The following is a 26,246-nucleotide window of genomic DNA, read 5'->3' on the forward strand; positions in this document are numbered from 1 at the left end:
ATGGTGGCACACTGAATCATTAATCATTTATCAGTATTTATTTATTTTTGAGACAGTGTCTCACACTGTTGCCCAGGCTGAAGTGCAGTGGTGCAATCTCGGCTCACTGCAGCCTCAACCTCCCAGGCTCAAGTGATCCTCTCACCTCAGCCTCCCAAGTAGCTGGGAGTACAGGTGCATGCCACCATGCCTGGCTAATTTATTTATTTATTTTTTGAGATGGAGTCTCACTCTGTTGCCCAGGCTGGAGTGCAGTGGCGTGATCTTGGCTCACTGCAACCTCCACCTCCCAGGTTCGAGCAATTCTCCTGCCTCAGCCTCCCAAGTAGCTGGGACTACAGGCGCATGCTGCCACACCCTGCTAATTTTTTGTATTTTAGTAGAGACGGGGCTTCACCCTGTTGCCCAGGCTGGCCGCGAACTCCTGACTTTGTGATCCGCCTGCCTCAGTCTCCCAAAGTGCTGGAATTACAGGCATGAGCCACCATGCTGGGCCATTTTTGTATTGCTTATAGAGACAGGGTTTCATCACGTTGCCCTGGATGGTCTTGAACTCCTGGACTCAAGCGATCCGCCCACCTCGGCCTCCCAAAGTATTGGGATAACAGGAGTGAGCCACCGTGCCCAGCCTCATTAATCAGTAATTATATAGATGAAATAAATTAGTGACCCACAGCTTGGTATGGAGAAATGTGATGACTGGCCCTCTTGCCATGTCTTTTCTTCATTGGTTAGGCCTTGCTTGTGATTTAAGGTAGGACATGCACATGGGGAAGGAAGAAGCCAAGAGGGAAAGTCCTGTCCTTTATGGGCAGTTTCCTCATTTAAAATCTTTAATCCCACCTGTTCCTGAGCCACATCCATTTCCCCTAGAAGCCATTTCACTGACACATTTTCCAGCATCCAGGAATATTCAAGGTCTCCCAAAGCTCAAGGTTGAAGCTTTTAGGGCCTGCATCCAAAGACAGCTTAGCCAAAGAACTCTTGCTTTAGCCAGTGAGTGTTAAGTGTCACAGGAAGTATGAAGATTTCAAGGAGAAAAACACAGGCTGTTTCGGGTGAGTAGAATCACATAAGAAACAAATCACAGGTGTGTTGTTGTGCAGTTTTACATTTACAAATAATCCAAAGCTACTCATTCAAGCCCTAAGCCTTTAACAACTGCTGACAAATCTTTCTAAAAATTATTTCACAATTGGACTTTTTTTGCTGTCTCAGTGTGATCATTGTGTGTCATTATCTATACGGTATAGTCTCAAATATCAATGCCCTTAAATGTCATTGCCCCATATTGGTCTTTTTGGCCCTTAACTGAAAGTACCCATTCTGTAAAGCAATTCTGGTTAGCACTTTCACCCATGTGCCTTTGAGACAGAATCTGCACTTTCATCACTGCATCTGCTTCTTGTCAGTCACCTTTATTAGGTTTCCTAACTGTTTGTCAGAGTGCAGCTTTTGGAGGCAAAAATGCCTAAGTTCAAAGTCTGGTTTACTCACTAGCAGCTGTGATGACCATGGACAAGACATTTTGTCTCTCCATTCCTCAGTTTCCTTATCTGTAAACAATGGAGAAATAAATACACAAAGATGACAACAGCACCTTCCAGTATCAAATAGGAATGCTTGCAACTGCAATCTAGAGTAAGCACAGTAACAGTTACTTCTATTATAAGTACATTTATTATTCTCAAAAAGAAGTTGGAGGCAACAATCTCAAGGTTCTTCTACAGCTTAATGCTGTCATCAAAGATCCCAGATCTGTCTTTCAGATGTGCCTTCTGGCTCTTCACCAGATGGCCCACAGTCAGGAAGAAAAAGGGAGAACCAACAAACTCTCCTCTCATGTCTGATCCTGAAGATGCAAATGTTTTCCCAGAGTCCCTGCTTCCCAGCATACTTCCACTTGCATCTCACTGGCCAGAATTCAAGTCACATGGTCATTGCTGGCCACTGGGAAGGCTAGGAAACAAGTGTCCAGCAGAAAGGAGTAAGGTTATCAGGGTATTCTCAGTCCAACACTGACTGGTACATTGGGTGTATTGCAAACTGAACAGTGGCAGAGTCATGTTAGTAAGAGGAGAGTACTATCTGGGGAGGCAATGGACAGTGTAGCCACATGACCCCCAAAGTAACTGTGAAGGTAAAATGGCTTATCTATGGAAAATGCTTAAATTAGACCCTGGAACAGAGCAATACATGTAGAAATCATCACCACCACCATTAATACTTATATTATTAGCTTGCTGCTTCTCATTGCTTTAATAGATATGTACATTTTCCCTCCATTTCTTTTCTGGTTTTCCTCCCACCCCATTCCTTTTGTTTCTGTTAGCTTTGCTTCTTAGCTTTGACACCATTAAGGCTTAACTTTCATAGCTACTCGCCCAATGAAAGTGATACTTTCCTTTTAGCTATTGGGCTAACAACTAATTAAACATATACACAAACACACAGAATAAGCCAAGTACTGAGTTAAGAATTCTACATGTAACTTTTTTTGTTTTTGTTTTTGTTTTTCAGAAGGAGTCTTGCTCTGTTGCCCAGGCTGGAGTGCAGTGGCTTGATCTTGGCTCACTGCAACCTTCACCTCCTGGGTTCAAGCGATTCTCCTGCCTCAGCCTCCTGAGTAGCTGAGATTACAGGCACGTGCCAATGTGCCCAGCTAATTTTTGTATTTTTAGTAGAGACAGGGTTTCACCATGTTGGCCAGGCTGGCCTTGAACTCCTGACCTCAAGTGATCCACCCACCTTGGCCTCCCAAATTGCTGGGATTACAGGTGTGATTCACTGTGCCCGGCCTTACATGTAACACTTTAATTCTCAAAGTATTGTTATCATTATTGGACAGATAAGGAAACCAAGGTTGAGTATTGGAATCAAGGTGGCACAGCTAATAAATGGTGGATGGTGGAAGATCTGCTGGGCTATACTTTAAATCACTGCCATTTCATACTGTGATGTCCTCCTTTTTACTCCTTCAAAAGCTTTAGCATTATGCTAAAATTTTATGAATTTCTTATCCTATTGTCTTATGGCTAGCCTGGAAAATGAAAGGTTCAAATAGCAGGATAAGTGGGCTTTTAATGTAATAAGTAAACAAATGAATTAGTTTTCAGGAAGCAGTTGATGAAGAGCTTGAAATACAAGGCTGAGTATTTTAAACTTTATCCTAAAGAAAATTGATATGGATTGTAATTTGTCCAGTATACTGTTGAAGGTTATGTTTGGGGATTACATCCCTTTGAAACTATGATGAAAGCTATAGATTCTCTTCCTAGGAAAACATATATATGCATATTAATTTGCAGATCATTTCTGGGATTTTAGTGAACCCCCAAAGAGCACATTCATGAACTCCTGGGATTAGAAAATCACAAATTCCACCTTCCATTTAATTCTTATGATTCCATAGTAAACCTTTCTCCAGAAAATCTGAGGTTGAGCTAAAAACAATATTTGCTGCATCATACCTTAATGAACCAAACTAGATAAACAACTGAAAAAAACACAAGCAGAACTAAAGAAAAAAAATTAAAATCTGTGTGTAGTTACTGCCACCTGCTGGTCACACTTAGGTAAATCCTAAATCTACGTTAATCAACTATTTTACTGGTAAGTTATTTGTTCTCTTACTGTTAAGTTTACTGGTAAGTTCTTTGTTAACCCAAAAGCCTTATTGTTTTTCCAACCCCTCTTTTTGCTTTCTAATATGAATATATTATGAACCATTAGGCTGAACAATCTGTATTTTTGTAATTCAGTTTTTAAAGGCATCTTTATTTTTGTCTCCCACTCTTAAGTTTATGAATCTGTCTCTATTGTTTCAAAATTAATTTGGGTCTTCATCATTTCTCACCTATGCTATTTCACTATCTTTCCAGCTGTTCTTTCCACTTTATAATACCCTCCATACAAAACCCACTGTGCCATCGGAAGGATCTTTTAAAATACATCTCTAGCCACGTCACTCTCCCTGCTTTAAATCCTTCAGTGACTCCTCATTGCTATAGGATTAAATTTGCAGTCACCTCAACCTATGTCTTCAGCCAGCCTGCTTTCTTCACTCCTTCAAAACATATTATGTAGACTTTTTCCTCCTTCGGGCTAGTCAAAGGACTGGAAGGAACAAATTTGTCTCACTCAAATTGGAAAAGAAATTTAAAAGTAAAACAAAAAACCCTTGCAATTATGGCCAGAATGTGGACTCTCAAACTTCATCCAGAGACAACGTTGAGCACTTTGTGTGTGTGTGTGTGTGTGTGTGTGTGTGTGTCAGAGGGAGAGAGAGTTAGAGAGGGAGAAAGAGAAAAAAGAGAAAGAGGGAGAGAGCCATTAGGTATTGGCAAACTAGGAGTCAGTTGTATAGCAGTAGTGTGGTCCAAGTGACTCAAATGGCATAGAGCAGGACCCACACAAAATCTGTCAATACAGGAATGTTGTATGGCTAAGAATTTGGCAAAGGTATGGTGGTTGATAGGGCCAATCCTAACAGCTACATTTGAGGGCAAAGGCAGGTAGCATGCACTCACATTTTTCTGGGCCTAGCACAACAGATGCTCAATAAACCTTTTTGAATGAATGAACACAATTTTGCAAAAGTTACATTTGTGATGTCTGCAATATACTGAGACTGTTTTCATGATGCAAAACCAGAAAACTAAAACAAACAAACAAACAAACACTTATGCCTAACAGACATATTTAGAATAAATAAATTCTTGACAAATCTGTTTGATTTTCATGCAGGCACCTTAGATTGTTTCCTCTATTAATGGATAAGATTGTTTCATACTACATATGGATATTAGAAAAGTTAGCTTGCATCTTTAATTTCCAGTAGCTAATTATGCCTTTTATTTTCCATTTCAGTATTTCTATACAGAAGCTTTCAAATGAATCTCGCTACATGATCTATGAGTTCTGGGAGAATAGTAGTGTATGGAATAGGTAAGTTGTGAGCAAGCCTCATTTTATGTGAAGCCAGGAAGATGGCAATATGCATGATGTAATTTTAGGATTTGTAGGAAAGCTCCATTCTCTTTTACCTTACCTTAAAACCTGTCCCATTTGCCCATTACCGTGAATTCTACACACTTTAAAAAATGTATTTAATGGCTTAGAAACCACTTCTCTCTTGAAGTACAAATACTTTTGGTAATGATCCCACTTTGAGTCTTACTATTTTACTGATGTTTTCAGATAAGAAGATATAGATAGGGGGTATGAGTGTCTAAAGCTGATGAGGGTAGTGGTGGGGGTGGAGACAAAGGATGGACAAAAGTGAGGTGGAAAAAAAAAGCTTTACCTCCTAATTTTTTATAGGATAGTCTGTGCAGTTATTTTATTTTACAATAAAACTACATATAATTTTTAGAGTCACTGCAGCCCAATACCTTCTAAATGTCTTTAAACACTAAAAATAAAGTGGAAATTCAAGACATTGTCAAAAATTCAAAACAAATCAGCTTCTTTAAAAATTAAAATAATTACTAATAGAAAACAAACATATAATTTTAAAATGGAATGAAAGAAATGTTTGCTCTTCTGAGAGTATATAACAATTCCTGACAGTTTAAAATGGTACAGAGAATACAGCTCTCTAAATAAGTCCATGTTTAGGGTGTTAAATATGGTGATGGAAGTAATAGAATACCTGGAAATTCAGTTGATCCATGTTTCATCTAAAAGTTTTATTTTTGTGGCAATTTTGAAGGCACTTTGTGTGCTATAAGGAAGGCAAAATGACACCAACAGTATTTCAGCCATAGAAGGAAACAAGGTAACTTATTCGACTCTGTGCTTCCAGGCCAACACTTTCAGATAGTTTTTTAGATTTATTTTTATTATCTAGAAATGTAAAATATACAGTCTCTTATTATCTATCTTGTTTTTAAACACTCCGACAGCTATAATATTCTCTTATATTTAAATTTGGTGCAATAAAATCTACTTCTTATTTTATCCTCTAAAAAAGTAATGTTCTCCTGGTTTAAAACCTTTTTAAAAAAGTTTCTGATGACAATTATTAAATTACTCCTCAGTCATTTTTGAAAGCTGAACAACCATTAAAAGAAGCTTGTATCCAGGAGCTTATTTAATCCAAATCATCCCAAACTTTGCCATCTTGATCAAATTTGATCTCTGCTGTACTTGGGAAGATTGTAAATAAAAATGCACAGCCTTAACCTATAATTATTTATACAGCCACCTTCAGACAAATTATAGCAAGACATTCCAAAGAAGTAATGTGGATTTCTTGGAAACTCCAGAACTCACATCTACAATGCTAGTACCTGGTAATTATCCTGGGTTTACAATGCTTCTGTGTCCTTTTGTATTTTTGTTTGTTTGTTTGTTTCTTAAAAGATAGTATGCTCTTTCCTTCTATATTTTATCAATGGTGCTCTCTTATTTATTTCTTTATATGTCTTATGATTTCAGAGTGGGGGGGAAGAAATAAAATATCTATATATTTGTTCTATTTTGTCCTTAGTTGACCCTATTTGTATTCCCAGCTATATTGAACCATTAGTCATTTGCTAATCATATTAACAAACTTGAAGTACCACCAAATCATATTTCAAAAAATTATTCAAATATTTTATCATATTGTAATTTAGTGTATTGGGTACAATTTGTTCATCTACCCATCCAATTACTGATTGAATATATATTTACTGAGTATTAATGTGTGCTAGGCACCAGGGTGTTTAGCCTAATTTACTGGTACTGATTGAGCTCCATTTCTGAACAAGCATTGTGTTGGGAGCTACAGAGGGTACAAACTAAAAGCAAAATCCCTACCCACAAAGTGCTTTCTGTCCAGCTTGACAGAAACGTTTGCAAAGACAAATTTTAGCAGAAAAAAAAAAACCCAGCTAAGGGCATAAAATGGCTGTCACCATTAGAGATAATATGTGTTTTCTGGACTTGGAGAAGTGATTACTTCTTTAATAGTTTTTAAGAAAATGACTATTGAGCTAGTCCTTAAAAGATGAGATGTGGAAAAGTAAAGACGGAGAGGAAGGGTCCTTTGGTAAATTTGGATAGGAACAAATGCAAGAAGCATGAATGTGCTTTATTGGTGCAAAGGTGCCACTAAGGCATAAAACTTACAGTATAAGTGGAGATAGACAAGAGAGTAAGAAGTGAGGTTGAGAATGTCATAATGAGGCTTTTGAACAGCAACCTGGAGTAATTTAAAGTTTTGAGAGGGATGGTGACATGTTCTAATCAGTAATAACTGATAGGAGGGAGAAAGGTGGATGTCATGGAGAGGAGAGAGATTAACCAATTAGGGCAATAATCTAGGCCAGGGAAGAAAAAACAAAACAAAACCTGAACCAGGAAATAGCCAGAGAGTTTGGGACTCCAGTTGCAGATGTAATTTTCAGGAGTTAACCACAGCAAGATGATGGTTGAAGCCTGGGATTCGTAAGAAAGTATGTAGGTAAGAACAAAATATCTAAGAGAAGCTTGGGGAGATGCCTTTCTTTAAAAGGTTGGTAGAAGGAGAAAAACCTCCTTAAGATGAAGGGAAACCAATCAGAGATAAGAGAACCATAGCAGTGGAGTATCAAGGAAACCAAAAGAGTAAAATGCAAAGATACAGTGCTCCTGGGGATGAGTGCGGGATGTATAGTGTTATAATGTTATAAATGGGAGAAGGCTGGGCGCGGTGGCTCACGCCTGTAATCCCAGCACTTTGGGAGGCTGAGGTGCGCGGATCACAAGGCCAGGAGCTCGAAACCAGCCTGACCAACATGGTGAAACCCCACCTCTACTAAAAATACAAAAAATAGCTGGGCATGGTGGGGCATGCCTGTAATCCTAGCTACTCAGGAGGCTGAAGCAGGAGAATTGCTTGAACCCAGGAGGCGGAGGGTTGCAGTGAGCCAAGATCACACCACTGCACTCCAGAGTGGGTGACAGAGCGAGACTCCATGTCAAAAAACAATAATAATAAAATAAGATAGGGAGAAAAATCTTAGAATACAACTTCTGTAAATATGACTGCTACAGGCTTTGTACATAGAATGCAGGAAAGTGAGATCCACATTTTATTTATCTTCACATTCCCTACCTTATTACAGTATTACTATAGTACAGTATATGGCAAGAAGAAATTATTTCCTAAATGAAGGAATGAATAGGACTTTGGCATCATCATAAATATATTAGTCTTCGGTCAAAATTTCCACGAAGTCCTGACACTTGTAATTTTTGTGTCTGCCATCACACCCATTTCCATCTCTCCCAAACCAATGTGGAAAGAAAGGAACAAAGCTTGTTCTTATTAGTGTCTTGAGTCTTTCCAGGACAGAAACAACCCGAACAAAAATAGAGTAGGAAAAGAGGATAGAACAGGAGGCTACTGAATTATCAGTGAGGGGAAAAATGCTATAGTAAGAATTGAAAATGTGGAATATCTGATAGTTTTCTGACCCAACTTTATCATTATCTTGAATTATTTTCTAGACACTACTAGTGTCATTGGCACATGCATTATATTACTCTTTCTCTCTCAGAGCATTTCCTAATTTAGAAAGAAAAACTGACTACAGATAAAACTGGATCAATTCTTGTTCTGTGAATCCAGGTTCGATACAATTTAATGCCTTTTAATTGCTGCCCTCTTTTATATTAATCTCATATTACATTTAATTTCAACAATGATTACTGGAATTTCGTAGAACAAGAGGAAAAGTTAGGCTTGATTTCTGACACAGTTTTAAAACCTACAACATTTTGACATTTTTGGGACATCCACCTTATTTTAAAGTTTTATCACTGTGATAGCAGGCCTATTCCAGTAAGCAGAAGTTGGCATATAAATATTATTTATGGGTTTTAATGGCCATATAACTTCTAATACTATTTTTAAAAACCAGTTTTGTACATTTTGTGTTATAATGGTTATGAAAATTAAAAATAAAAATAATTAGCTGGTTGCTATGGCTCATGCCTGTAATCCCAGCACTATGGGAGGCGAAGGTGGGCAGATGACCTGAGGACAGGAGATCGAGACCAGTGGCCAATATGGTGAAATCCTCTCTTTACTAAAAAATACAAAAAATTAGCCAGGCATGGTGGCGCATACCTGTAATCCCAGCTACTTGGTAGGCTGATACAGGAGAATCACTTGAACCTGGGAGGCAGAGGTTGCAGTGAACTGAGTTCGTGCCAGTGCACTCCAGCCTGGGTGACAGAACGAGACTGTCTCAAAATAAATAAATAAATAAATAAATAAATAAATAAATAAAGTATTAGCTGCACATATTTATACCTAAAATTAAAATCTGAAAGAAAAAAAGCAGATATTACATTTAAAAACACAGTATGAATAAGTTTGTATTTCTAATTTTACTCACAAATTATGATTTCTGCTAAGATTGCTTTTTATGGTTAAGACTACTAAGTGGTTCACCTAAGACCTAAGATACATCTAAAGTAATTAAGCAACTAAGCCAGACTGCATCCAGATATGAAAATACACACTATAAGATATTCCAATGACCTCTCAAGTATAAAATCATTCAAATGAAGCATAATGGAATATGGCAGCCCAAACCACCCAGACAAAAGGAATATATAAACTTGGTCTGTGGAGCAGAATGTCCGTTGGTAATAAGAGAAAAGCCTATGGTTATAAGAAAACAGGATACTAAAAAAAAGGTCCTATTGCCAGCAAATTACTTGAACAGCTTTGAAAGCAAATTTCAGTCCTTTCCATTTATCTGTTTCTCACAGCATTCCACCAATCATACATCTTTGCCATTGGTTTGTTTTCAGGATATCTATATTCACTGGGATAAACATTTATAATTTTAACATACAGATATACTAAAATATTATTTATAACCTACTTGCTTATACCCAATATTTATGAGATCCTACGTGTATAAATATATGGTATTTATAAATATCATATACGTATAAATATATGTATAATAAATTACATATGTATTTATCTGTATATTATATATTATATATAAAATGCATATATTTATAAATATATGTACACATATGCATATATGTGTATTACATGTGTATACATATGCATATATGCATATATGTATATTATGTGTATACAAATGCATATGTATTATATGTATATATTATTATATGTATATATTATATGTGTATACATATTATATGTATATATTATGTGTGTATACATATTATATGTATCTATTATGTGTGTATACATATTATATGTATTATATGTATACATATGCATATATGTATATACATATATAAATGCAGGTGCCTGTACATATATATGTATAAATATAAGGTATTTCTACATATAGGATTTCATAAATATTGGGTATATAAATACCATATATATATATATATATATATATATATATATATATATAGCCTAACTACTGCCAGTGTTGGGTAGATTCAAATAAGAACAATAGCATGATTCTGTCTACAGGGCATTTATAAACTTGTTGCCAAAACAAGTTCTATTCACATAGAACAAAAAATTTTAGACTGCAACAAAGTGCCAAAAGATATGGTACAAATAACAAGTGCATAGGAAGAGTTCAATCTTGCCTCAAATAGTCAGGAAATGGTGACTAGAAAGATAAGTTATTATGCAGACTAAAGATAAGGGGAATGGTCTCTTTAGAAATAATTTGCATCTTGAACGTTCTTTGCCCTATAAGTTATTTTCATTATTTTAGAAAACGTTTTTCTCTTTTCAGCTTCATGGTGGATCCTGAACAACAACTAGATGTTCCTAGACATTTTCTTTATGGTTCCAAGTGCAAAACAGGTGTACTTATCTAAAACTCAGTTAGAAAATTATCTGTGGTTGTTAATCTACTGTATATTTTTGTTTGGTATATTTACTAAGTGCACTCTTTCAAAACTTATTCTATAACTTTATTAATTCATGTGAATTTTAGCTCAATTTTCAAAGTTCACTAATATTCTCAATATTTAATGCTAAATGCTTTGCTACATTGTAACTCACCTAAAACCTTTTAGTGACAAAATCCTAATATGTGGAAAAAAGCATATGCATAAAGGAATAATATTGTGAAAATGAATCTGTTATGATAAAGAAAAAAGAAAGTGGAAACTTTTAGAGTATTACTTCATAGGGCAGATTTTGTAAACTGTTGTATACTGTAAAGGGTTAAATCAGCGTTTTGTGATTTTTTTTTTTAAGTAACAGATTTTCTGTGAGTGAAGTTTATTCTTCAACAATGTCTACTCCATCCCCAACCCAACTCACAGCCCTATGACTACTATCTTTGCATTAGTTAAAAAGTTAGTATATAGGCATCAAACAACCTTGGCTCTAACCTATAGAATCTCTATCCATGTATCAGGTTATAGACTGGTTTTTCAAAAGTGAACAATCCTGTGATAAGTTGGAGTACCATTTAGTAATACAGCAACATTGTGTCATTTATTAGCATCATAATTCCTTGTTATGTAAGTTAAATATATCAAGAAAGAAGAGATTATTGCTTTGGAAAAATGTGGTTCAAGTTTTATGCTATATAGTTTTGGTATGCGATACAGACAGCTAACTTTTCTTATGAAAAATACATATTTGCATGTAAACAATGATTTCAAAATACTTGAAAAATAAAATTTTAACCCAAATGAGTAACTAAGAAATATAAAACAAGCACAAAACCTTAGGGAAGTCATAAAACAGTAGGGAAAGTATTAGACAGAAGACATCTGTTTTCCAATTTCAACACTAGAATGACTAAAACTATCTACCTATAGAACTATCTGTAGATAGTATACTATCTATAATCTGCTCAACAAGCTCAGAAATTAAATATTTTTAATAATAAAAATCTGTTCTGGTTATAAACCCTGCTAACGAAAATACAATACATATAAAAATGTATAGCCATGTTATTTTCTAGTATAAATTCCTTTGAAACTATAAGTCTTTGGGGAAAAATATAAGGTAAAATTTTCCTGTTTTTCCCCTTTGAAAAACTCAGGAAAAAAGGAAGATTGAACTAATAAAATTTAATTTCTTAAATATAAATTTGACCTAAAATATTTTCTCAAACTAATTCATGAAACAGCAACTTTCACCAATACCTTTGTATATTCTCAGTTCTCATTCAGTATAAATAAAATTTTAAAATCCTTTCATAGTTCTATTAGAAATAAGTGGTAAATTTTGATATATTATACATATACACGTGTGTGTGTGTGTGTGTGTGTGTGTGTGTGTGTGTATTTGTGTGCCTCTGGTCAACTCAAGGATGACAGACACTGTGTAACAACACCTGGGTCAACTCTTTTAATTTATATACAAAGCAAAGAACAACATTAATGGAGATATACAATGATTATTCAAACAAGCTATATATATGTACAAAGGCAAATAGACACATAACAGTCTCTGCAGACTGATTGTATATAGTAAGAAAAGATCAAAAGACTTTAAAACCTAAATGACTTTTGACATACAAACTCTTCTTGAGACTGTTTGTTGTAAATGGTTTCAAAAATACAAATTATAGCCAATCAAAACATTGCTTTGGTTGGTCCATTTAAGTATCCAACTCAAAAAGCATATCAAATCTTTTGAGTACTAGGCAGTTTCCAAAGTAGCATGGTAGTATTACTTGTTAAAAGGGTTCTGTTTTCAGTAACAGTACTAAGTGGAAGGGATCTGCAGATTCCAAATTGGAATAAGCTCTATCATATTCTGAAACAAGAATTAGAATGACTTGAGAATGGGCAAATAATAAAGCAAACCAATATAATTATATGGTCATTCTGACCCCAGCTCTTATACAAATTATACATGTATTTTTGTGTATGTTTGTGAGAGTTGTATGTATGTGAATGTGTGTGAGTGTGTATTCACATACACATATATACTGGAACCTATAGTATAAAAGGAAACTAGTAGGGCCAAAAAAAAAAAAAAAAGAAAAAGAAAAAAGAAAAAACTGGGACCTAAGTATAAATATCTCATTTTAAAGTAAACAATAAGTTTATAGTTAACGAAGATTTTTTTTCTATTTAAAAACCCATTTTCCTAAAGAACAAAGTAGTAAAATAAAAAAAAAATTTTTAAATAAAAAAATTTTAAAAAGAGGTCACTAAAAGACCAAGATGGGAAACGTAACATGGAATACAAGCTTGAATCTGGGAAACAAGCTCAAAAAACAGTGAAAAAAAAGTACTGGTTTAGGAGTTCAAAATTCAGTGAAACAAACTTTTTGCCAATAGACCTAGGGATCTGAGAAATAGAATTAGGGAGAGTTTACACTTACCTATATATCAGCAGATTTTTCCGGAAGACACCTTTTTTTTTTTTTTTTAACAGTAACATCCAGAGTTGACAAATTGCAGGAGATTTAATGTATAAAATTTCTAGGAATTAAAAGCTTAAACCCAAAAATTCTTCATCCATATATAAGAAATTATAGAATTAAAACTTAATGTATGTCAATTATTTTCAAATGTCTAAATTCCTTTGGAAATAAAAATATCAGTTTTACTTTGAAATTGCTCAACTTCTGCTATTCATATGGTCTGATAAGTGACATAAGTAGCAGCTGTATTTCAACTTCAGTTTCATTCACTACCATTGTTTCCAAATTATCAATCTCTGCTAGTAATTACGAATTTGAGACCATATTATTATCAAAAACCTAGAGACCAATCATATATCTGAAAAGAAATACCCATTAAAAATTCTGCCTCCTGTTTATTGAGAACTATGCATTGAACATTCTGAATCATTCTAAGCCTCTGAAGAGACTGTAATGATCCATTCATGAGCTGGTATGAAATCAGTGGGAAGCAGAACAACAAAAGCAACTTTAAAAGCAACAAGCAATTATGTACCATATATACACTGTAGCAAATATTTTATATTTGAGAGTCTTTACAGCTTACATTTCCATTCCATTATTACAAGTGATGAAAAACAAAAAATTGCAAGTAGTATGCAAATTATAAATATACAGTCTTCCCACTTCACTAACCAAATTCCTACTTTCCAGTGTTACTTCTCAATTTATGCAGGAAACCTCCTGCAAAGCTGAAACTGATCAGAAAATTCTTTATAGTTTAAAATAGCTCTTTCTCATTTTTAGAGAAGTCAAATAGCCAACCATCAAAATTAAGAATAAACTGAATTGTCACAGTCCATTACAGTTATTGTTGCTAGATCCACCTCATTTGCAGATGTCCAAACTATAAAATGAATAATTCTTTATCTTCAAATTCATCTGTTCTTAAAATGCTACTTAAAACTTTGGTTGTTTTCCTGTAATGTAAAAGAAAAAGTTAATTTATCAATTGATTGAATACAGTTTTTACTAATTAGTTTATCAAACCAAATACTGTGAACGTACCAGGTGTTTACAGATCTAAATGCATGTTACCATAGAAACTATTAAAGTAACTAGAACTGTCAAATAACAAAATGGCTCATGTTTTTAAAATATATGTCATACATTTTAAAATATATTAAATTGTATTCCAAACCTGTTGTTCTGTTTCTGTGGCACCTAGCTTTAAAATATGTATTAATGTGTAAATCAAAAGTAAAATGAATTCTAATGTACAAGTTTGTTTTAAAAAGTGTATGTCAAGCTTTTATTTACACAATAAAATGTTATTAAAGATGGAAAGTCTACAAATGAAAAAGTGACTACAGTTTATATAGCACTGAAGTTTACATTTATTCTTACAGACCATGGATTACATATCCCAAAGATCTTTGAACTGGTTGGAAAGTTGAAACATCAAGTACATTTTTTCTTATTTAATATTCATGTATGAGAAGTATTATAAAAAATTTTAATTCCTGCTTTAATTAACTTTAAAAAGAATTGGCTAGAGATCTAAAGTTAGGGAGTTTAAGAAATATTAACATAAACTATGAACAACATAATGTTTTTTAAAAATTATAATTTGAGGAAAAAAATACTATGAATTCCAAAGAATTAGAATACCAAAAATGGAGATAGGAGGTAGTAGTGTATATCTCCCATTCGAACTGTTCTCAGCTTACCTATATTCTGAATCTCATTTCAGAAGAGTCCTAGCTGCCTTTACCTATATAAAGGTATTTACGAAAACTCTAATAGGAAGTTAAATTCCAGTCAAATATAAGTAGAGACCACAAAGAATGGGAATCATTTACCAAGAGCGTAATGAGAGAAAGGTACCATACTCAATAATCTCATGCATTATTTTATTAATCCTAACAGCCAGAGATTATCATCCTTATCAGCAATTGCAAAACTAAGGTTCAATGAGGTTAAGTGACTTGTCCAACTTCGAACTACCAGTACACAGAATGGAGCTACAATTTGAAGCCATGTCTGATGACAAAATCCATGTCCTTTCCAATGAATATCCTAAGAGATGCATATATGTATTTATTATGTGTATTTATTTAAATGGAATTTGATAAGGTAACACAGAAATATAAAGGGCTAAGAATAGCAAAGACATGTCAAAGAAAAATACATGGGATGATTTGTTATAATGTATAAAAAGACTAATTGAACAGAATGGATAGCCCATTAACAGACCATGCATATATTGCCACAAAGATGTCAGAGAAGTACCCTTTCAATAAATATTTTTAAAATGACTGCATATCTATGTAGAAAAAGGTAAAACTTGATGCCCACCTGACATCATAGAGTAAAATTAATTCCAGGTGGACAATATAATTTAATTGAAAAAATAAAACTTTTAGAGTAAGGGATAATATTTTCATGACCTTTCAATTAAAAATATTTCTTAAAATACAGCTATTCCATTCTATTTTTTGGACAGAGTTACTTTATAATAATTGGTTATATTATATGTTTAGATTTTTGTAGTTTTCTGAATTACTTGTATCTTATAATAAGGAAGGTTAAAAATCTAGAGGTAGAGTCTGATGAAAATGTTAAAGAAAAATATTTTGTAATATAATATTACAATACAAACTTAGAAAACTACTTACTGGTTTTTGCAGTACAATGGGATGATCAGGCAGAAAGTCTGGTTTTTTTCTGCAGATGGAAACACTTGAGAGCTTCAACAGGAAATCTCTGCTGTATTTAATTCTCTCTGTAGATATTAAACATCAAATTTAATGTTATGAAATGTAGAGCTGTCTAGATCACTTTTTGGTTCATTTCTTTCTGGATGTCCTCTATTCATTATGTAAAATGATGAGTCGTGTGTCTATGCAAAAAAGAAGGAGAAGAAAAAAGGCTTTGAAAAGCACCTACTGCCTCCAACTCTCCTTTTACATAGAAAGAAAACCAAGTAACCAAGGAAAAATGAAAGAAATATAATTAAGAAAATGGGAAACGCATGGCTTTTTTCATCTGGTTATTCAGGTCTAGTAAAATGATCTTGTATAAAATATAACCACAGTAATAACTATTGGGCAATTCAGATCCTGCCAAAATGTTACTTTAATGAGCCTATCAAGTCTCAATCAATACTAAAAACTTAACACAATAAAAATAAATTCAATTCAAGAAACATTTATTGTACATCTTACTATGTATCAGGAACTGTGCTAGGTAATAATGAATAGGACCCAAGATAGGGCCCCTATCTTCAAGGAGAACAATGTTTCAAATATCTGCAGATTTCAAATCAGAAATGATTACCAGAAACGATCACCAAGATAGATTATATGCTGTCCCAGAAGACAATGGAATAATATTTTTAATGTGCTAAAAGAAAAGAACAGTAACCCAGAATTTCATGTCCGTGGGGGGGAAAAACCCTCAGAAATGCATGTGAAGGAAAGACATTTTCAGATAAAGTAAAACTGAAAGAATCCATCACTAGCAGATGTGATCTTCAAGAAATGCTAAAGGAAGTTCTACAGGCTGAAGGGAATTATACTAGATGGAAACTTTCCTGTTCAGAAATAAAGAGCAAAAGAGATGGTAAATAGGTGGGTAAGTATAACAGATTCCTTTTTTTCTCTAAGTTTTATTTTAAGAAATATGTATTACTGTTAAAAGCAAAAGCAGCCACAGATAATATACAGATGAAGGGTGTGGCTATGTTTCAATACATTTTTATTTATAAAAACAGGAATTGGTCTGTAAACCATAATTTACTGACCCCCTAAACATTACATTAAAGACTACCAATTGACAAAGTGGATTGAAAAAATAAGAAGACCCTATTATATGCTGTCTGCAAGAGACACATATTAAATATAAAGGCATATAAGTTGAAAGTAAATGGATATAAAAAGATATACATGCAAAGACTAGGAATAAGAAGGGTTATATTACTATCCTTACATCCTATCAACTAACAGGTAACAATTATCAATGTGTTGTTCCTAATACACAGTTCTGAAATACATCGAGGAAAAATTAACTTACCAGAAATTTTGGGTCTGGCTTCTTTCATTTAACATTTTTGAGGTTCTTCCTTAATCTGAAACATTCTATGTAGCCAAACCATCAATCAAGTGTGAGAACAGAATAAAGATATTTTCAAATATGCAAACTCAAAGAATTCACCAACCCAATACCCTTTTTTCATGAAACTCTTGGAGAATGTACTTGAGCAAAACGAGGACATAAATCAATAAAGAAGAAAACATAAAACTCAAGAAATGGAGGTAAGTGAAGTCAGGGAAAATAGCCAAGTAGAGAACTCTAAAAGTCTTTCACTCCACAAAAACAACAAGTAAGCTCATAAAAACTGTCAGAATCAACTTTCTCAGAACCCCGGACTCTAACCCAAAGCCTGTAAAAATGAGGGGAATACTTAGTGAAGAAAAAAAAAAATAGCTAAATTTGGGAAAAATTTTGTGGCATTTAACTTACCTGGGACCATCCCCCAGATAGGCCATGGCCTTGAAGACAACAGCTCTCATTACTTTTATAGGTTCCCAGAACTGGAGGGAGTAGTACAGACTTTATTCTCAAAAAATTATGATTATTTATTTTGACCTTTCTGGTGGTTCCCTGAGGAACCATCTTGAGAAGCTTGCCTGTACTTCACACCTAACTAAGAATTCTCCTAGCATTAAAGCTGCTGCCCAAAATCCATTTGTCCAAACATTTACAGGAAAATGTATCAGTTGCTTCCACCTGAGACAAGGGATAACAACTGGAGCAAACATTAGGCATACCAAAAAGTTTCGGAGGAAAAACTGAAAAAACAAGATGCTTTGAGGAAGAAGGGCACTGAAAGAATCCCAAATATTCTTTCTAGAAGCCCACATGCATGTCAAAACTAGGCTCATGTTCACAGAAAAACTTGAGAAGATCCTAAGCACTCACTCCTGGCTGACTTTCAGATTTCTACCAAGTAGGAAATGAAGGTGAAGGCAGAATTGAGGTAATACCTCAAAATACATAGAGGCTTTATGCAAAGGCTGAAAGAGCAGCTTCTTTGTTTTTCAGTTTGGTATGGTTCTAGCCATTGAAGGCAATTATGTCAAATCACTAGCTGACCACTAAGATAACAGAACAAAGACTTCCATGGTCATGCATGACAAAGAATATAGATTTTACGATATTAGTTCGGAAGTCACTAAGCTAACAACAACTACTACAACAAAGAGCAACAACAAACCCAAGGGAAGGAAGAAAATCTGATTTCCAGAGCAGCCACATTTACAACATTCAAAATGTCCAGTTCTCAACCACCACAACAAAAATTATAAAGCATGCAAAGAATGAAGAAAGTATGGGCTCATTCACCAGAAAAAAAGAAATAGAAATTTTCAGTAAGGAAGCCAAGACATTGAATTTACTTGAGAAAGGCTTTCAATATGCTATTTTAAATATGCTCAAAGAGCTAAAGAAAATTATGAGAAGAGTGTCTCATTAAATAGAGAACATCAATAAAGAGATGGAACTTATAAGAAGAAGCCAGATAGAAATTATTGAGAAGTACAATAACGGAAATGACAAATTCATGAGAGGGTTTCAACAGCAGATTTGAGCAGGCAGAAGAAAGAATCAGCAAATTTAAAAGTGATTCAATTAACACTATTCAGTCTGAGGAGCAGAAAGAAAAAAGAAAAAAGAAAATGAACAGAGCCTAAGACACTTATGGATTACCATCAAGCATACCAACAAATATAGAATGGGAGTCCCAGGAGAAGAGAGAGAAAAAGGAGAAGTGATATTTGAAGAAATCGTGGAATAAAATTTCCAAAATTTAACAACAAAAAAAGAATCTATACATCTAAGAAGTTCAACAAACTACAAATAGAATGCAGACAACCCCCAACTTATGATGGTTTGACTTACAATTGCTTGACTTTATGATGATGTGAAAGCAATTCAAGGTTTCAGACTTTAAGCACTGGTGATTCTCTGACCAAAGACTCTCTGGGCCAAAGACTCTCATAACCAACATATTATATTTTCAACTTATGATGGGTTTATTGGGAAGTAATCCCACCATAAATTAAGGAGCATCTATCTGTATACTAAAAGAGATTCTTCACACATAGATACATCATAATCAATCTGTCAAAGTCAATGAAAATCTTGAGGTCAGAAAGACAGTAGCAATTCATCACTTACAAGGGATTCTCTATCAGATAAACAGCTGATTTCTCATCAGAAACTATGGATGTCAGAAGTCATGCGATGACATATTTAAAGTGCTGAAATCAAAAAAGTGTCAATCAAGAAATCTATATCTGACAAAAGCTCCTTCAAAAATGAAGCAGAAATGGAGACATTCACAGATAACCAAATACAGAGTTTACTGCTTGTAAACTTGTCTTACAAGAAATGCTAAAGGTAATCCTTCAGACTTAAAGGATAGTACACAACTAAAGTCCACATGAGGAAATAAAGAACACCAGTAAATGTAACTACACAGGTAAATATAAAAGCATCAGTAAATTTTCAGTATGAAATTCATCCTTTTCTCCCATATGATTTAAAAGACAAGTGCATAAAAATGCGTAATTATAAATCTAGGTTGATAGATTACAGAATGTGTAAAGATGTAATTTATGACAACAACAACATAAAGGTGACTTTAGAAATATATATAGGAGCAATGTTTTATATAACATTGGAACTAAGTTGATATTAATTCAAACTAGTTTGTTATATATTAAATTAATACCCAACACAGCAACTAGGAACATAAAAAATATAGTAAAGCAAACTAAAAGGAAATAAAAATAGTACACTAGAAAATATCTATTAAACACAAAAATATAATGGAGGAATTAAGTAACAAAAAAAGACATATAGAAGACAAATAGCAAAATGGGAGGATTAAGTCCTTTTTTAATCAGTTAATTACATTAAATGTAAATGTACTAAACTTTTCAATTATTATAAAAGGCAGAGATTGGTAGAATGAATTCTTAAAAATCATCTAATTATATTCTGTCTACAAGAGACTCATTTTGGATCTAATGACAAAAATAAGTTGAAACTGAAAGACTATAAAAGATATTCAATTCAAGCAATAACCAAAAGAGAGCTGAAGTGAGTATACTAACATTAGACAAAAATAGACATTAAGACAAAAATTGTTATAAGAGACAATGGACATTTATACCATGATAAAAGCATCAATTCATCAAGAAGATATAAGAATTATAAGCACATATGTACCCAACAACAGAAAAAAAAACACAGAATTAAGCACAGAAATGGACATTTTAACATTAATAACTGGAGACTACAATATCCCAGTCTCAATATTGGATAGGAAAACTTAACAGAAGATCAACAAGGAAACAGAATATGAACACTACAACCCAACTAACCTAATGACATATATGCAACACTTTACCCAACAACAGCAGAATATACATTCTTCTGAAGCACACATGGAACCACAGCACACATGTTCCACACACATGGAACGTTCTCCAGGATGAACTCATATGTTAGGCCACAAAAGAGTCTCAATAAATTTAAAAAAGATTCAAATCATACAAAGTATGCCCTATGACCACACTGAAGTAAAACTAGAAATCAAAACCAGAAGTAAACTGGAAAATTCACAAATATGTGTAAATTAAAACACACTCTTATACAGCCAATGCATCAAAGAATAAACAACAGGGGACTTAGAAAATATGTGACAAATGAAAGCAAAGTGACAACATATCAAAATTTATGAGATGCAGCAAAAACAGTGTTCAGATCACAGTTTATAGCTATAAATGTCTATATTAAAAAAGAAGAAATAACTCAATATCTAACATTACACATTAAGGAACTAGGAGAAAAGAGCAAACTAAATCAAATACTAGAAAAAAATGAACTAAATAATAAAGATCAGAGTGAAGAGAAATGAAATAGAGAATATAAAAACAACAGAGAAAATCAGCAAAACCAAAAGTTGGTTTTTTGAAAAGATAAAAACTAACAAACCTTTACCAAGACTGATTAGGAAAAAAATGACTCATATTACTAAAATCATAAACAACAGTGGTCTTGCATCCTGCAACTTTGTTGAATTTATTTTTATTAGCTCTAATAGTTTATGTGAATTCCTTAGGATCTTCTATATATACAGATACTTCTCAGCTTACAATGGAGTTATATCCTAATAAACCCATTATAAGTTAAAAATAGCAAAAGATGAAAATGCATGGCTGACTAGGAGTGGCATCTTGCTGATGCTGCCCAGCATCATGAGAAAAGTACAGTTTCTACTGAACAGATATTGTTTTTGAACTATCGTAAAATCAAAAACTCATAGGTCAAACCATCCTAATTGGGGAACATCTGTATAGGACTGTGTTCTCTGTGAATAGAGATGCTTTTACTTCATCTTTCCCAATTTAAATACCATTTATTATTTTTCTTGACTAATTGCTATGACTAGAACTTTCAACATAACATTGAAAAAAACAGTGAAAGTGGGCAACCTTATCTTGTTCTTGATGATGTGTTGTGTTTTGTCAAATGCTTTTTCTTCAATTGAGATGATCAGGTGTTTTCCCCTGAATCCTGTTAATGTGGTGTATTATTACTGATTTTGATATGTTGACTCACCCTTGCACTCTTGAGATTAATCCCACTTGGACATGGTATATAATCTTTTTACTATGTTGATAATAAAAACTTGTATTTTATTGAGAATTTTTGTATCTATATTTGAAGGGATATTGACTATAGTTTTCTTTTCTTCTGATGTCTTTGGCTTTGGGTATCAGAATAATACTGGCCTCACTGGAAGTGTTACCCCTCTTCATTTTTTGGGGAATAGTTTGAGGATTAGTGTTAATTGTTCTTTAAATGTTTAGTAGAATTTACTGGTGAGAAGCAATCTAGTCCTGAACTTTTCTTTGTTGGGAGGTTTTTAATTACTGATTCAATCTTCTTACTTGCTATAGGCTTGTTCAGATTTTCTATTTCTTCTTGAGTTAGTTTTGGTAAATTCTGTGTTCTTAATAATTTTTCTATTTTATCTAGGTTATCTAGTTTTTGGCATAGAACTAACTGTTCATAATATTCTCATAATATTTTTCATTTTCATAAATTCATAGTAATGTCCCCCATGAAATAAATTTATTTCATATATGATCATTGAATAATAAAAAGATTCCATTTACAATAGCATCAAAAAGAATACAGTACTTAGGAATAAATTTAACCAAGGAGGTACATGACTTGTACACTGAAAACTGTAAAATATTGCTAAAAGAAGTTAAAGAATACCTAAATGGGAAGATTTCTTCTATTTATGGATTGTCAGATTTAATATTGTTAAGTTGGCAATATTCCTCTCGAAGTGATCTATAAATTCAATGCTATCCCTATCAAATTTCTAATGGCCTCTTTTGCAGAAATGGAAACATTGATCTTAAAATATCAAATGGAATTGCAAAGACCCCTAAATACCCAAAACAATTTGGAAAAAGAACGAAGTTGGAAGACTTACACTTCCCAATTTTAACAGTTACTACAAATCTATAGTAATCAAAAAAGTGTGGTACTGACATAAGGGCAGGCATATAAAACAAGAGAACAGAATTAAGAGTCCAGGAATAAACACATTAAACACATACACCTATAGTCAACTGATTTTCAACAAAGGTGCCAAGTCCATTCAATGAAAAAAGAATAGCCTGTTTTACAAATTATGATGGGACAAGTGGATACCCACATGACAAACAATGAAGTTGGACTTTTATTTCCCATCATATATAAAAATTAACTCAAAATAGATCGAAGACCTAAATGCCAGAGCTAAAACTATAAAACTCTTAGAAGGAAACGGGTAAATCTTAATGACCTTAGATTTGGCAACGATTTGTTAGATATGACACCAAAAACATGAGCAACAAAAGGAAAAATAGTTAAAATTCATCAAAGCTAAAAAATTTGTGCATTAAAACACACTATCAAGAGAATAACACAAGCTCCAGAAGAGAATGAAAAGACAATATATATATATATATATGCACACACTGGAAGAACAGTGGCAGGAAGGAGAATAATAGATAATAGATAAGAGTCTAATATACAGAAGTCTTGCAACTCAATAACAAAACAACTCAATAACAAACAACCCAGTTAAAATATTGTTAAACAACTTGAATAAAGCATTAATCCAAAAAAAAAAATAGAAATAGCCAACAAGCACACGAAAAAACAGTATCATAATCATAAGAAAATGCAAATCAAAACCATAATGAGATACCACTTGTCACCCACTGGGATTGCTTATAATAAAAAGAGATAATAATAGCAAGAATATTGAGAGGTTGGAAACCCTAGTACCTTGCAATTAAGAATGTAAAATGGTAGAACTGCTGTGAAAAAACAATTTGGCAGTTCCTTAAAATGTTAAACACAGAACTACCAACGATCCAGCAAGTCGGCTCCTAGGTATATGCCTGAGAGAAATGAAAACAAGTGTTGAAACAAAAACTTGTATGCAAATGTCCACAGCAATATTATTCACAATAGCCAAAAAGTGAAAACAACTCAAATGTGCGTCAGTTGAGAAATGGATAACAAAATGTGGCATAATCCACACAATGGAATATTATTTAGTTATAAAAAGGAATAAACTACTAATAGTGCTAAAACATGATGAACCTTGAAAACCTTATGGAAAGTGATAGAAGCCAGACACAAAAGGTCACATATTGTTCACAAGAGAAAGGCAAATGTGATGGATATCTCAATTACCCTTATTTGATCATTACACATTGTACATAGTTATGAAAATATCACATGTGCCCTCAATTATTTTAATCGATATATGTACAGCTATTATATATCAATTTAAAAAATAAATTGAAAAAAGGTGACATATTGTATAATTCCATTTATATGATATGACCAAATAGCTAAATCCAAAGAGACAGAAATAGATTAGTGTCTACTACACGGCCTAAGCAGAGAGAAGAGAAAGTAGTAACAGCTTAATGAGTATGAGGTTTCTTTCTAGGGTGATAAAAATGTTCTGAAATTGGTAGTATTGTTGCACAACATTGTGAATGTACTAAAAGCCATTTAACTGTACATTTTTAAATGGTTAAAATGGTGACTGGGTGAACTCCACTTCAATGTTTTGAAAAAGAAACCAAAGGATTATAAAGGGATATCCCAAGATAATAGCAAAAGTCCACTCCAGAAAAATAGCTGCGCACTAGTACTAAAGAACAACTAGTCCATATTGGAACAGGATAATGGAGTATTCTGAAAGGAATGTCCCATGTAAGGAAAAAAAGAACTGATATACTTGAGCATAAATAGTATAAACAAGTGTGACAGAGTTGTTGGAGCATTTCAGTAAAACAGTTAACAATAGATAACAGAGAAAAATAAGGCAAACATTCGCTTTAGAAAAAATAATAAATGCATGAAAAGGGAGATATGCACCTCTTGGCTAAGCAGTTATATTTTACACAGTCATAGTAGTATAAAGGGTGAGTAACACTTTAATTGAAACTTGTGAAATAACTATGTGGTGGGGAGATGAAAGGGTGAAGAAGTGAAGGAACTGATGTGAAAGACGTAAATTATCATTTACCAAGATAAAACATCAATATAAAGTTTTCAAAAATTGAGAAATTTGGAAATAATTGTATTTAGAAATATGAGGATAAATATTAGAAGAAAAAAATTAATGGTCTTTTCATACTTCAAACTTTTAAACTACATACATTAATTGACAAAAATTTGGAAACTAAAATCATTTAATTTTATTTTTAAAATAGCTAGTGTGGGAGAGACTATTGGTTCTCCCCTAGAGTAGTTCTTTCTTTTTGCTTCAGTGACAGAATTAACTGTATTGCTAAAGACTATGTTTCCCAGTCTACCCTGCCAGTAGGCACAGTATGACCAAGTTCTGGCAATGTGATGTAAGTGGAAGTACTATGTGCAACTTCTGGGTCATACTCTTAAGGCAAACTTCCTTTCCCCTTTCCTCCTTCCTAATGGCTACACAGGAACATGATGGCAGGAGCAGAGGCAGTTATCTTGGGACCATGAGATGGAAGCCATGTGTTGAGGATGGCATAGCAATAAGATAACAGAACAGTGGGAAAATAGAAACTTCACAGGGCAAAATCATTACAACAGTTCAGAATTTTACATGATATAGAAAATCTAGTAATAAACTCCTGTCTTGTTTAAGCCATTGTATTCTGGTCTCTCCTTGAAAGCAGTCAAAGTGGTAGCCTGACTCATATAGATAGAAATCAATCTAAAAATATATAATAAAATTTCATATAAGTTTGCATCTAAGTGATAAAGTAATATTAACTTTATATGAATGCTAAGACATTCAATGATAAAACTGGGAATTATGATAAAATTTTACCTTTTTTAACTGGAGACTGATGTTGCTGTTGCTCATTAAGACCTTGAGAAAAGGCTTGCATTCCATTGGTCTTACACTGTTAAACATGAAGAAAATAAACTTTTTAACTCAGGTTTTAAAATTTTATATAATTAGTTTAACTACCCAAAAATATTTTCCTGATAATAAATGCATTTAGTGGGAGCTAAGTAATAAGCAATCATTGTAAGTCTGCTTATTTAAAATGAGCAACAAAAACATCTTTCAAAATATATTCACATATATCTACGGTTTTTTTGGCATTATTATAATTATTGTTGAAAAGGAATATAAAACTAAAGATGAATTTTATTGTCCTAAACATAAATAATTCCATAGCCATTAAAAGTATTTTTTCTTGACAAAAATTCCATTCAGAAAAAAAATTTAATTGATGAAAACAACACATTTTTATTCACAAAAATTCTGCAATAATACTAGAGTATTTACTT

The 26,246-nt window shown here is 33.3% G+C and overlaps 2 protein-coding genes and 1 long non-coding RNA gene across 4 annotated transcripts in view; 1 reads left to right on the forward strand and 2 right to left on the reverse strand.

Moving 5' to 3' along the window:
- The window catches only part of NECAB1 (N-terminal EF-hand calcium binding protein 1), a 173,954-nt gene extending 161,021 nt beyond the window's left edge, over positions 1–12,933 (forward strand). The window contains 3 exon segments of the mRNA NM_001133547.1: positions 4,870–4,947; positions 6,205–6,296; positions 10,719–12,933. Of these exon segments, the coding sequence (NP_001127019.1) occupies positions 4,870–4,947; positions 6,205–6,296; positions 10,719–10,747 (199 nt within the window). The 3' untranslated portion in view covers positions 10,748–12,933.
- LOC129047472 (uncharacterized) lies at positions 1,662–9,994 on the reverse strand. Of its 2 annotated transcripts, none has more exons than XR_008509182.1 (2): positions 9,101–9,994; positions 1,662–1,959 (listed from the first exon to the last, which is right to left on the reverse strand). It is a non-coding gene; the product is annotated as an uncharacterized LOC129047472 (long non-coding RNA). The 2 variants fall into 2 exon arrangements; XR_008509181.1 differs by having other exon boundaries at positions 1,662–2,046.
- C7H8orf88 (chromosome 7 C8orf88 homolog) overlaps positions 12,273–26,246 on the reverse strand; it is a 28,087-nt gene continuing 14,113 nt past the window's right edge. The window contains exons 4-6 of the mRNA XM_002819255.6: positions 25,777–25,852; positions 15,980–16,086; positions 12,273–14,281 (exon numbers count right to left, since the gene is read on the reverse strand). Of these exons, the coding sequence (XP_002819301.3) occupies positions 14,258–14,281; positions 15,980–16,086; positions 25,777–25,852 (207 nt within the window). The 3' untranslated portion in view covers positions 12,273–14,257. The remainder of the gene's footprint in view (positions 14,282–15,979; positions 16,087–25,776; positions 25,853–26,246) is intronic.

This window comes from Pongo abelii, chromosome 7 (genome assembly GCF_028885655.2).
Source record: "Pongo abelii isolate AG06213 chromosome 7, NHGRI_mPonAbe1-v2.0_pri, whole genome shotgun sequence".
In the NCBI taxonomy this organism is placed as follows: domain Eukaryota; kingdom Metazoa; phylum Chordata; class Mammalia; order Primates; family Hominidae; genus Pongo; species Pongo abelii.